Genomic DNA, 13,227 nt, shown 5'->3' on the forward strand with positions numbered 1-13,227 from the left:
AGTTTTTGTATGATTATTCAGGTGTGGGTGGCCAGGGAACAAAAGAGCAGTCTCCATTACATACAGGTAGTTAATAGTTGCTGGACGACTCAGATGTTTTCTTCAGTGGTTCTGTAACTAAATAATTGCCCATGTTGCTGTATTGATCTGTTTCCCCTGCTTCTCACTGTGTGCAAACAAAAGATGTAAAAGTAGAAAAGCAGGAGCAGGGAGCAAGCCTGGAGAAATGGCTCAGTAGTTAAGTAGCACTTGCTGCTTTCCCAGAGGTTCCAAGTTCAGTTCCCACCACCCATTTCAGGTGACACAACAATCTCTAACTCTAGATTTTAGTCTAATTTTTATTTGTCTGAATTAAGACATCGAGGCACAGTGACATATATCTGCAGCCCAAGTAGTTGTGAAACTGGATGCAAGAGAACAAGAATTTGAGAATAATATGTTAAGATTCCTATATCAAAGACAAAGCTGTGAATGACTCATCCATGCAGTTATGGACAGCACTAATTGAGTTCAATGGGTAATAGAAAAAGAGAAGGAAAGGTAGGTGTGATGGCACACACCTTTACTCCCAGCACTCGGGTGATCTCTGAGCTCTGCCTGGCCTCCATAGCATGTTCCAAGACTACATAATGAGACCGTGTCTAAGAACAAGGGGCGAATAGTTGACACTAGGAAGGAGATGTGTGAAAGCAGTGGGGCTGGAGAGAGAAAAGGGTGCATGTGATCAAGACACATTGCATACATGTCTGAGGTTTTCAAAGAATAAAACATCTACAAGAATGTACTTAAGCGAGGTGTTAGTGGCACATACCTTTAATCCCAGTATTCAAGAAGCAGAAACAAGCAGATCTCTTAAGTTTGAGACCAGCCTGATCTACAGGGCAAGTTCTAGGACACCCAGGACTACACAGAGAAACCCTATCTCAAGAAAAAAATAAAAGAGAGGGAGATTAAATTGCATATTTACTTCTCCTGGTAATATAAATGATTACTACACAAAGTCCTGCAAATATCAGCTGCATGAGTCTTTGTGAATGTAGGCTGAATGGGTGCATGCAAACAGCTAAATTGCTATCTGCCACAACATACTACTCTTATGAGCCAGGTCTGGTGGCACATGCCTACAGTCTGATGTAGAGACTGTGAGGCAAGACCTCATGATCAAGGTTACCTTGCAATACAAAGGGATATCTCTATGTATTTATGGAGGTACAGGCCATCTGAGCTATGTAACACCACTCCTTGGTGATTGAGCTGAACAGTGCATAGGGTAGTGATAGGACAGACAGGCCTGGGCTACCAGGACAACCACACTTCCCACAGGAGTTAGTGAGGTCAAAGAAAGTGAACTTTTATCTCAGCTCTCACTGCCTTGGGGACACTTTCTAGTCTCTGACTCCAGACACTCAGCCCTCTCCTCTTGTGATTGTTTGAAGTTGTCCACCAAAGTTCCCTACTCAAGGAGAAAAGCAGCTTCGTGAAGACATAAGCATAATGATTAAATTTTGGACTGCCATGTTCTCAGACAAGAAGTACCTGACCGCCAGCCAGCTTGTTCCTCCAGGTAAGCATTGTGCTCAGCAGCACAGCAGCTGCTGGTGTGGGGTGGAGTACAGACAGGAGTACACGGGGGGGGGGGGTACAGACAGACAGGAGTACACGGGAGGGGGTGGGGTGCAGACAGACAGGAGTGCATGGGAGAGGGTGGGGTGCAGACAGACAGGAGTACACAGGAGGGGTGGGGTGGAGTACAGACAGGAGTGCACAGGAGGGGATGGGGTGCAGACAGACAGGAGTACACAGGAGGGGGTGGGGTGCAGACAGACAGGAGTACACAGGAGGGGTGGGGTGGAGTACAGACAGGAGTGCACAGGAGGGGATGGGGTGCAGACAGACAGGAGTACACAGGAGGGGGTGGGGTGCAGACAGACAGGAGTACACAGGAGGGGGTGGGGTACAGACAGACAGGAGTACACAGGAGGGGGTGGGGTGGAGTACAGACAGGAGTACACAGGAGGGGGTGGGGTGGAGTACAGACAGGAGTACACAGGAGGGGGTGGGGTGGAGTACAGACAGGAGTACACAGGAGGGGGTGGGGTACAGACAGACAGGAGTACACAGGAGGGGGTGGGGTGGAGTACAGACAGGAGTACACAGGAGGGGGTGGGGGTACTACAGACAGGAATACACAGGAGGGGGTGGGGTGCAGACAGACAGGAGTACACAGGAGGGGGTGGGGTGCAGACAGACAGGAGTACATAGGAGGGGGTGGGGTGCAGGCAGACAGGAGTGCACAGGAGGGGGTGGGGTGCAGACAGACAGGAGTACACAGGAGGGGGTGGGGTGCAGACAGACAGGAGTACACAGGAGGGGGTGGGGTGCAGGCATGGTGTAGGAGGGTCTTCTTTCCATGTGTTGCTTTCATTGGTCAAAGAAACTGCCTTGGCCTTTTGATAGGGTAGAACTTAGATAGGCGGGGAAGACAGGACTGGATGCTGGGAGGAAGAAGGCAGTGTGGCAGATGCCATGGCTCTCCTCTCCAAGATGGACGCTGGTTAGACTCATGCCGGTAAGCCACAGTCAAGTGGCGATACATATTAATAGAAATGGGTTAATTAAGATGTGAGAGTTAGCCAATAAAAGGCTAAAGATAATGGGCCAGGCAGCAATTTAATTAATACAATTTCCATGTGGTTATTTTGGGGGTTAAGCTAGCCGGGGGGCCGGGAACGCAGCCCGCTCCTCTTACAACAGAGTGGCGCCCAACGTGGGGCACGAACCCACAACCCTGAGATTAAGAGTCTCATGCTCTACTGACTGAGCTATATAGAAAGATCAAATCATACTATAAAGAATATGCTGAACTAGCAGAAAAGGAACTGACAATGGTTGAGGAAAAATTACAGGAGGCACATGTGGATAGGGTGAACCCAAATCTTAGTTGTATCCTAGTCATATTGCCTTCCAGAATTTCTCCTACAGGGATTTTAATGCAGAGGGAAGATATTATTTTAGAATGGATATTTATACCACATAAAAGCAAGTAAAAAATTTAAAATTTAGGTGGAAAAAGTTTCTGAATTAATTATAAAAGGTAAACTGAGACTTCGTCAACTAGCAGGTATAGACCCAGCAGAAATTATAGTGCCTTTTACTACTGATGAAATAGTTATGGGAAGACAATGAACGGGAGGGGTGGGGTGCAGACAGACAGGAGTACACGGGAGGGGTGGGGTGCAGACAGACAGGAGTACATGGGAGGGGTTTGTTCTCTGTAAGTGGTTCTGGAAAGGCCATATAAGAACAGTTAGGGCCCAAGTGAACCCTGATCTTGGCTGTGCCTTATATTGTTGAAAAGCCAGTACTTGCCTGCCTGCTACCTTTCCTCTAACCCATGCTGGTTCGTATGGCAATTGCAGGACACTTTCTTATAACTTCTCCCTGGACCAGCTCACATCCCAGATGCCTACTGAGTGGGGGAATTCATGAATTTACACATAATCTATTGTCATCTGACAAGGGGCCGTCAAGTAACTTCAACAGAGGGGATTCAAGGGCACCTCTCCAGAAAGAAAATTCTCTAGAAACAGTGACCCCCTGAGCTGAGTCTGAAAGGAAGCAGAATGTGTGTGTGTGTGTGTGTGTGTGTATTCCTATGGGTGTGTACATACATATATATATAACATGCATACATACATAAAGCCAAATTATACTGAAACAAATAGCTCTCCAGGGCAAAGAAAAGAACATTCCAAGTTAATCCTGACATGTCAGCGGCAGCAAACCTTCCTGAGCATAGAGCTGCTGATGGTGAGGGTTTGTTCCTGTAGGTAGACCTGCAGACAGTCTCTCCCAGGAAAAAGAAAGAAGCCTTAAAGCTAGGTTTCTTTCTGCTTCCACGGAAAGCAGAGCCAACAAATTGTGTAATTTGTCCCCTGGATGTTCAAGTTCCTGCTGTGGTTGTGTTAGACAGTGCAGTACCAGTAAGCAAGGAAAAAAAACAATGGCAGGGGCTGGAGAGGCCACTCAGTGGCTAGAGCACTCTGTTCTTCTAGAGGACCTTGGTTCAATCCTTAGCACCCATATGGTGGCTCACAACCATCTGTAGAGGGATGCAATACTGTTTTCTGTCCTCCATAAGCACCTGTACATATATAAAGGCAAAACACTCAAATACACAAAATATTTTTTTAATAACTGATAGAATTTATTTTATCCTATTTTTTGGTTTTTCAAGACAAGGTTTCTAGCCGGGCGGTGGTGGCGCACGCCTTTAATCCCAGCACTCGGGAGGCAGAGGCAGGCGGATTTCTGTGAGTTCAAGGCCAGCCTGGGCTACAAGAGCTAGTTCCAGGACAGGAAACAAAAGCTATGGAGAAACCCTGTCTCGAAAATCAAAAAAAAAAAAAAAAAATCAAGACAAGGTTTCTCTGTGTAGTCCTGACTGTCCTGGGACTTGCTCTGTATACCAGGCTGGCCTCAAACTCACATAGATCCTCCTGCCTCTGCCTCCCGAGTGTTGGGATTAAAGGCATGTGCCACCACCACCCAGCTCTATGATGTCTTTCTTTTTTTCTGGATAAGGTCTTTTACTGGGCTGGAACTTGCCAAATAGACTGGGCCAGCTCCATCTTCATCTGTCCAGCATCAGGACTAGGAGGATGCGTGCTGGAGTGTGGGATTTCTTCTTAGCATCCATCTTCAGATGCACCACCACACCCAAGTTATTTAATGTAGGTTCTAGGGAAGTCAACCTTGGTACCTGTGTTTGCAAAGCAAGCCGTGCTGAGTTCTCTTCCTTTGACCTTGTCTTTTTTTTTTTTTTTTTTTTTGGTTTTTCGAGACAGGGTTTCTCTGTGGCTTTTTGGAGCCTGTCCTGGAACTAGCTCTGTAGACCAGGCTGGTCTCGAACTCACAGAGAGCCGCCTGCCTCTGCCTCCCGAGTGCTGGGATTAAAGGCGTGCGCCACCATCGCCCGGCTCCCTTTGACCTTGTCTTGAGCCACCTCATCCCAGACTCTGCAATGTATTTGTCCACAGATAACCAGGACACTCGAAGCAACTTGGATATAACTGTGGGCTCTCGACAACAGGCAACACAGGGCTGGATCAACACTTATCCCCTCTCCAGTGGCATGTCAACCATCTCCAAAAAGTCAGGTTAGTCAGGGTAGGGGGTGGCTCCTATGTCTTCTGTCCTCTATTGAGTTCCCATCTTGGTGGTATGATGGGCACTCACTTAGATGGCAGAAGAGAACATGAAAAGGCAGCTTCTTCTAGATTCTAAAACAGGACCAAGGTTTTCGGTTCAGTCACCAAAGGAAAGACAGGGCGGAAGAGTGGCTGGAAGGACAATGACATGTTTCATCTTCGCTCCCCAGGCATGTCTAAGAAAACCAACCGGGGTTCCCAGCTGCACAAGTACTACATGAAGCGCAGGACACTGCTGTTGTCCCTGTTGGTGAGACCCGTGGCCACAGGCACTCCCCACTGTGTAACAGCACAGCACCTTAGGGTGGAAGCAGCGTGCGGACGCCTGCAGAAAATACACTGGGTATTGTTTGGTCTCACCAGGCCACTGAGATTGAGCGTCTCATCACTTGGTACAACCCGCTGTCAGCCCCAGAACTAGAGCTGGACCAGGCAGGAGAGAACAGCGTGGCCAACTGGAGGTCCAAATACATCAGCCTGAGTGAGAAGCAGTGGAAAGACAACGTGAACCTTGCCTGGAGCATCTCCCCCTACCTTGCTGTGCAGCTGCCAGCCAGGTAGGCCTTCCAGTCACCCCAGCTTCATCAGAGGTTCAGTGTCGTGACCTGTCAGCTGTATCCTGAGTGCCATGAAATATGACGTGGCTCCTGTCAGGGACACTCGGGATTCTCACCTAGTCCGTGAAGAGGTTACACAGTGACCCTGTGAGCGTGTCAGCTCCTACCTAGGTGCCATTGCACACAGAACTAAGAAAGTAATATCTAGCTGAATTCAGAACCACCATGTATGACTAGGGAGTGTAGCTCAATGGTAGACCTCTTAGCTAGCGTGCACAAGAACCTGGTTCAGTCCCTGGCACTGTTTAAAAAAAATGGTAGAGTCACAATGTAATTTATAAAGGCTTCCCTCCTGGGAGGTAGTCCACAGAAACAACTTGGATTGTGTGTGTGTTTGAATAATGCCATCTTGGATCTTGAGCTGAGAGCAGACTGTCTTGCTGTAGCTGTCTGCCTAGTGTGCCATAAGTTCTCTCAAGGTGAGAATCTCAGACAGAAATAAAACCTTTAGATTGCAGCAGTAGGTAAGATGAGCTTGCAGAGGCCCCATGACCTACAAGGTCCCTCAGCCTGCTTCCCGACAAGCAGGGACAGGTATGTATGACTGGGAGCAAAGCTCAGCCACTTTTCTGTGTCCTCTACCTGGTCCTCAGGCCCAGGACAGCAGACTGGTTCTCTTAAGCCCTTCAAAGCAGAATGTTCATGGAGACTGTCCCTTGCATTAGCCTGGGTCAGGAACATCTATAGGCTCATGCCTGCCCTCTCACCACCAGGTAAGGGGCTCTACAGGTTCAGACTGTGAGCTAAGATGCTGAGCCAAATGCAATGCAGAAGGCTAGGCGCAGAGCTACGGTAGTAAGAAGGATAAATGGCAAGATAGGGTAGGGTTCTGCCATTTCCTCATAGCAACCTAGTAATGCTATTGTTTTTCTTTTTTCCTTCACTTTTGTTAAATGTTTGTTTTTTGCTTTGGAGGAATGTGTGTGTGTGTGTGTGTGTGTGAGAGAGAGAGAGAGAGAGAGAGAGAGAGAGAGAGAGAGAGAGAGAGAGAATATGTCTGTGTGTGTCTGTTTATGCATATGTGTGTGTGTGCATGCATGTGTGTCCAATTTAGAAGCTAACTTGCAGAGTTGGTTCTCTTTTCATTATGTGGGACTAGGAAGTGAACTTAGGTCATCAAGGTTGACATCAGCCTTTGTTCACTAAGCCATTTTACATAGAAAGGGTTACATCGTACATAGAAAGGGTTACATCGTACATAGAAAGGGTTACATCGTACATAGAAAGGGTTACATCGTACATAGAAAGGGTGTCTCTGTAACCAGGGTTGCCTGGAATCATGACATTCATCCTGTCACCTCCTTGTGAATGCTGTAATGATGTGATTTTTCAAAGGGTTCTTTTCAGACTTTGTAATGTATTACTTGCCTATAAGTAATACATTTAGATATCTGTAATATAGTGTTGATCTAAATCCCTCCAGCTAAGTGTTCCCCTCTGGCTCTTCTGTGGCAGTGAAGAATGTACCTGCTGGTGCAGCTACCACACCCAAACCCTCTGTACATTGTAGGTTCAAGAATACAGAAGCCATTGGAAATGAAGTGACCCGTCTTGTCCGGTTGGACCCAGGAGCTGTTAGTGATGTCCCTGAAGCCATCAAGGTAGGACAGCCCACACACACCAGCTCAAAGTACATCTCGAATGTCTTCCAGAGAAGCCTGGCTACCCTCACTACTATGACCAAATACCTCACAGAACAATCAGGAGAAGAAAGTTACTTTGACTCAGTCTCAGGGAGCTCAGCCTATTATGGCTGAGCAGCAGGCCCATGTGCAGGAGGCCGTTCATGTCCTGGCAGATGGACGGAAGAGCAAGAGAATACAGGAAGGGATCCCGGCAAAGCGCAGCATCCAAACGCATGGCACCCGTGGCTGATTTCCTCCAGTGGCCCCACACACTTTCCACCACCTCAAAATAATGGCATCATATTATGAGTCTACCAAAAATTGAATCTAGGTTTGGTGGTGGTGGTGCACATCTTTAATCCCAGCTCTTGTGAGGCAGAGGCAGGTGGATCTCTGTGAGTTCAAGGCCAGCCTGGTCTACAGAGCTAGTTCCAGGATAGCCAAGGCTGCTACAAAGAAAAAACCCTGTATTGAGGGGAGGGAAAATCAGTCTATTCACGAGGTCAGAGCCCTCACGACCCAGTCCTCTTTGGACCCTCACAGGCATACTCAAAGGTGTACTTATTAATCTAGGCATTTCTCAAACCAATTAAATTGTCATTAACCATCACCGCTGGGCCTGGTCACCAGTACAGGTCTATAATCCCAGCTCCTTGGGAGACTGAGACAGGAGGATCAGGTAGATGTAGATGGACAGAAGAGCTGGTCTACAGAGTGGGGCTGGAGAGATGGATGGCAGGGGCTGAGCACAGATGGCCTAGGTTCAGTTCCCAGCACTCACATGGCAGCTCACGACTGTCTGTAACTCCAGTTCCAGGGGGTCCAGCCCTGTTCTATTCTCTTCAGGCAGTGCACACAGAGTACACAGACGTACTCTTAGGCAAACAATCATAATAAATAAAATCTTGGCCAGGTGGTGGTGGCACATGTCTTTAATCCCAGCACTTGGGAGGCAGAGGTGTGAGGATCTCTGATCTTGAGGCCAGATTGGACCACAAAGTGAAACCCTGTCTCTAAAACAAAATTATCATTATTCTATCTCTCTCACCAGACAAAAAGTTACCAGGTAACCTCAATGGTAGAAGTTTCTTAACTCCTTGAATATTCTACTTCTAGTATGTAATAATTACTATGTTTATGATATTTAGTCTGCTTAAATTCTGATTATAGACAGGTTCCCATATAACCGCAAATTCACTATATAGTTGAAGTTGTCCTTGAATTTCTGATCCTCCATTTTCCACTTGCCATGTGCCAAGATTACAGGTATTTACAATCCCAGCTGGTTCTATGCGGTGCGTACTAGCCTGGAACACACACTACCCACTGAGCCTCATTCCCAGCCCCTCAACCTGGATTTATTACAATTATGCTTCTTTGCATAAATGTCAGAAACATTTTCCATTTTCTCATAAGTGTTTTTTTTACTGTCACTTTTTCTTCTTTTTTCTTTTTTGGTCTAGAGCTTGCCATGTAGAGCAGGCTGGCCTCAAACTCACAGAGATCAGCCTGTGTCTGCCTCCTGCATGCAAGAATTAAAGACATGCACCACCACACCCAGGCTGTGGCTGTTCTTGCAGAGGCCATAGCTAAAGGACTACTGTAACCCTGTCTCCCAACTTCCTCCCTAGTTCCTGGTCACCTGGCACACCATTGATGCCGATGCTCCAGAGCTCAGCCATGTTTTATGCTGGGCACCCACGGATCCACCCACAGGCCTCTCCTACTTCTCCAGCATGTATCCACCACACCCTCTCACTGCACAGTATGGGGTGAAAGTCCTGCGGTCCTTCCCTCCGGTGAGCCCCCAGCCCTGCTGAGCCAGCCGAGGTGTAGCTGCCCCAGTGTAGTTAATGGGCAGATATGAGATGCACCCAGCTGTGTGGGCACAGCTAGACTATGTATTACTGACATGATATTTGTTGTAGAAGATGAGTTTTGACTTTGGAGGTACACACCTTTAATGCTAACACCAGGGAAGCAGAGGCATCTCTGAGTTCTAGGCCAGCTAGAAAACACAGTGAAACCCTTTCTAAAAAAAAAAATGAGTTGTAATTCATATGTATTTTCTAGTTTTAGGCTTTTTTTTTTTAAGCTTTCATTGGATCTTTTGGTTAAAAAGAAAGTTTACTTGAGTTTGGTTCCTGCTGTAAGAAGTGAGTAGTGTACCCACGCCTCTTATCCCAACAGCAAAGTCTTAGGGACCCTAGAGGTTCTATGTGGTAGCCATGATGGAGGGTCTGTAAAATGTTCTAGAGCTCTGCTTACTTACAGCACCAGCGAGTCTTTAGCTGGGGCAGGCTCCTCTCCTTACAGGTGAGGTACTATATTGTATGTGCTTGTTCCACCAATGTGTGTTACAAAGCCTCGGGTACTTCTCTTGTTATCATCTACACCTTCCCCAGCTCTCCAGCAGGAGGCAGCATCCCATGTGCAGGTCCAGCGCTCATTAGTGTTTGAGTTGTTACAACTCTGAGGTCACTCACAGTCCTTCTTCCTTCTACAGGATGCCATTCTGTTCTACATCCCCCAGATTGTGCAGGCCCTCAGATATGACAAGGTATGTACTGACACAGCACAGCTCCTACTTCTCCCAAGAGCTGTGTATGTATTGCTGCTCCAGCTCACACAGGCTCCCTCTGGGCTCCCTCAGAAACAGGACTGTGCAATTACAACAGAGCCCTTATTCTTACTGCCCCATCCTGAGGCCACTCATGCTCTGTGGAGAGGGCGGGCTCTGGTACATTGTCTGTTTCCTATGGGTGAGCAGCCTGTTCTAGGGTCCCCTTTGTTGGGTCAGGGCTTAGCAAATCACATGACCTCCTTGAGTCTGGCTGTTATCCTAGGAAAGTGGTGAGGCTTAGGTGAGCTGATAAAAGATAGGTTCTAACCACACTGCACAGAAAGTGGCAACAACCAGATGACTTGAACAAGACATTTACAAGCACCCAGGATAAAAGTGCTTGTCACAGGAACCTGACCACGGAGTTCAGTCACTGATTGAAGAGGGGACCAACTGTAGAGCTGTCCATCACATGCATACTGTGGCGTTCATGCGCTCACACAAACACAAAATAATAAATGAGATGAAAAAAAAAAAACAAGTACATTTTACCAGCTGTGGTGGCACACACCTTTAATCCCAGTACTTGGGAGGCAGAGGCAGGTGGAGTTTGAGTTCGAGGCCAGCCTGGTCTACATATCAAGTTCCAGGAATCAGGACTACATAGAGAGGTTGTATTTCAGTAATACAATAAATAAATGAATAAATAAATAAATCCTGGAACTGAAGAGCTGGCTCAGTGGTTAAGTTGCCCTTGCAGAGAACCAGGTTCAGTTTCCAGCACCCACATGATGGCTAGCAACTATCCATATGTAACTCCAGCTCCAGGGCATCCAACTCCCTCTTCTGACCTGCGTGGACACCAGACACACACATGATGCACAGACATATGTGTAGACAAAACACCCATACACATAATTGTTTTAACTAAAAACTAAACTAAACCTGGAGGCTAGCACTCCAGCATTGAGGTGCCAGCAGGTCTCTTCCCAGCCTTCTCCCTCAGCGGGTCTGCGGTATCTCCACCCTGAGCTACCAGAAAATGGTAGGGAACAATGCAATGGAGAAAGAGAGGGTCCGTGTTGGCTGCATGCTGCTCTATGCACACCCGAGCTCTGTGGACCCCACCACTGTGAATTGGTGGTCTGCACAACCTTATGAGTTTCTGATACCTAGCCTACGTGTTTCTTGTATTTGACAGCTGTTGAAATTGAGAGTCATGGTTCTTAAATACCAATGGGGGACCACACAGGAGACCCAGGCCTGTACTGTACACTTCATGCCCTGAGCCTAGCCCATGAGTGGCAAGCCTTTGGCTACTGGCCTGGCCCCTCAGCTAACCCTAATGGGTCCATCCACACAGCTGGGAAGCACACAGCCATGGCGGTAGTTCCCTCTTTATTTTTTTTTTATTTTTATTTTTTTATTATTATTATTTATTTTTTTTTTTTGGTTTTTTGAGACAGGGTTTCTCTGTGGTTTTGGAGGCTGTCCTGGAACTAGCTCTTGTAGACCAGGCTGGTCTCGAACTCACAGAGATCCACCTGCCTCTGCCTCCCAAGTGCGGTAGTTCCCTCTTGCACGAGGTTAGGAAGAGTTTCCTCCAGGAGTAAAGGCTGATTGTGGCCTTCCCTCCTACAGATGGGCTATGTGCGCGAGTACATTCTCTGGGCAGCAGCCAAATCCCAGCTTCTGGCCCACCAGTTCATCTGGAATATGAAAACTAACATCTATCTCGATGAAGAAGGTCACCAGAAAGACCGTGAGTATCTTGGCCTCTCAGGCCTTTCCCCATCATCATCTCCTTTAGAGGTTGCTTTCTCAGAGGTCCCCTGTGTGTGTGCTACCCCAGCCTGGAGACTACCCTGTGTCCTGTCCTCACCCCTTAACACACAGAGCATCTGGACTTCCTTCATTGATCCTTTGGTATAAGATGACATTTGCAGCTCCTGGGGTGTACGAGAACTCCCTGCTGGCCAGCTACCTGTTCTGTCAGAATCTGTGCCTAGCACAGCCCATGATTGAATAAGGAGTGGCCAACTCAGGAGCAACAGTTCTCAAACAATAACCTGTAAAGCCTCACACTTTGCTCTTTGGTGTGCTTGCTCTCTTGCTTGTTTGTGACAGGGCTTGTTGTGTAGCCCAGAACTTACTCTGACTCTCCCGTCTCTGTTCCCATACCTGGCTAAGCAGATAAAGGCACTTGTCATTAAACCTAAAAAATTAGCTTAATTCCTGGAACACACATGGTGGGAGGAGATAACAGACTCTTGCAAGTTGTCCTTTGGCCTCCATATGTGTGCCACAGTGTGTATCTCCACACACAAAAACAAATAAATAAAAAGTAAAGAGCTGGACATGGTGGCACATGCCTTAAATCGTGGCACTCAGGAGGCAGAGGCAGGTGAATCTCAGTGAGTTCGAGGCCAGCCTGGTCTAAGGCACAAGTTCAGGCCATCTAAGGCTACACACAGACCCTGTCTGAAAACAAAACCTTCTGTATGCATCTGTATCCACCACCCACAGCACCAGACCCATGAGCACCACCATAGGAACCTGAGCATCATCAGCCAGCACTGGCCCCTTTCATTGGACCAACATCAGCATAGTTACCATCACCACTATAGCTACTTCCACCAAACTTTCCTCCTTTTTGTTTGTTTGTTTGTTTTTTCAAGACAAGGTAGGTCTCTCTGTCACTTTAGAGCCTGACCTGGAACTAGTTCTTGTAGACCAGGTTGGCCTCAGACTCACAGAGATTCAAAATCTTGATTCAAAATGTCCTCCTTTATTGACAGTAACCATCATCTCCTCCTCCTCCACCACCTTGGTTTCTATATCTTAGTCCACTACCACCATGACTTCCTCTGCTACCATAACCAGGACACCACCATAGCCTCCTCTTCCACCAAAGTTTCCACCACAACCAAAGTCCCTCCATGACACATAAAATGACCAGATCTACTCAGCTCTGTGGTCCCATGATGACATCTCTTTTTTAAAAAGGGCCTTTTTTCACTTACAATTAGGTTCATTAATAGTAAGGTACTCCAGGCCAGGCTGTGTAGCCCTGGCTGTCCTAGAATTCACTGTGTAGACCAGGCTGGCCTTGAACTCACAGAGATCTGCCTGCTTGAGTGCTGGCATTAAAGGCGAGTGTCACCACCGTCCAGCCTATCTTGCCATACTTGTCAAAGTAGCCTCTCAGGTTA

At 47.3% G+C, this 13,227-nt stretch overlaps 1 protein-coding gene across 1 annotated transcript in view; it reads left to right on the plus strand.

Annotated features, from left to right (window-relative positions):
• The window catches only part of Pi4ka (phosphatidylinositol 4-kinase alpha), a 137,621-nt gene that overhangs the window by 115,722 nt on the left and 8,672 nt on the right, over positions 1–13,227 (plus strand). The window contains exons 36-43 of the mRNA XM_057764479.1: positions 1,437–1,564; positions 5,040–5,159; positions 5,381–5,460; positions 5,574–5,767; positions 7,338–7,428; positions 9,084–9,251; positions 9,959–10,012; positions 11,657–11,777. Coding sequence (XP_057620462.1) covers positions 1,437–1,564; positions 5,040–5,159; positions 5,381–5,460; positions 5,574–5,767; positions 7,338–7,428; positions 9,084–9,251; positions 9,959–10,012; positions 11,657–11,777 — 956 coding nt within the window. The remainder of the gene's footprint in view (positions 1–1,436; positions 1,565–5,039; positions 5,160–5,380; positions 5,461–5,573; positions 5,768–7,337; positions 7,429–9,083; positions 9,252–9,958; positions 10,013–11,656; positions 11,778–13,227) is intronic.

Source organism: Chionomys nivalis, chromosome 3 (genome assembly GCF_950005125.1).
Source record: "Chionomys nivalis chromosome 3, mChiNiv1.1, whole genome shotgun sequence".
Taxonomy (NCBI): Eukaryota; Metazoa; Chordata; class Mammalia; order Rodentia; family Cricetidae; genus Chionomys; species Chionomys nivalis.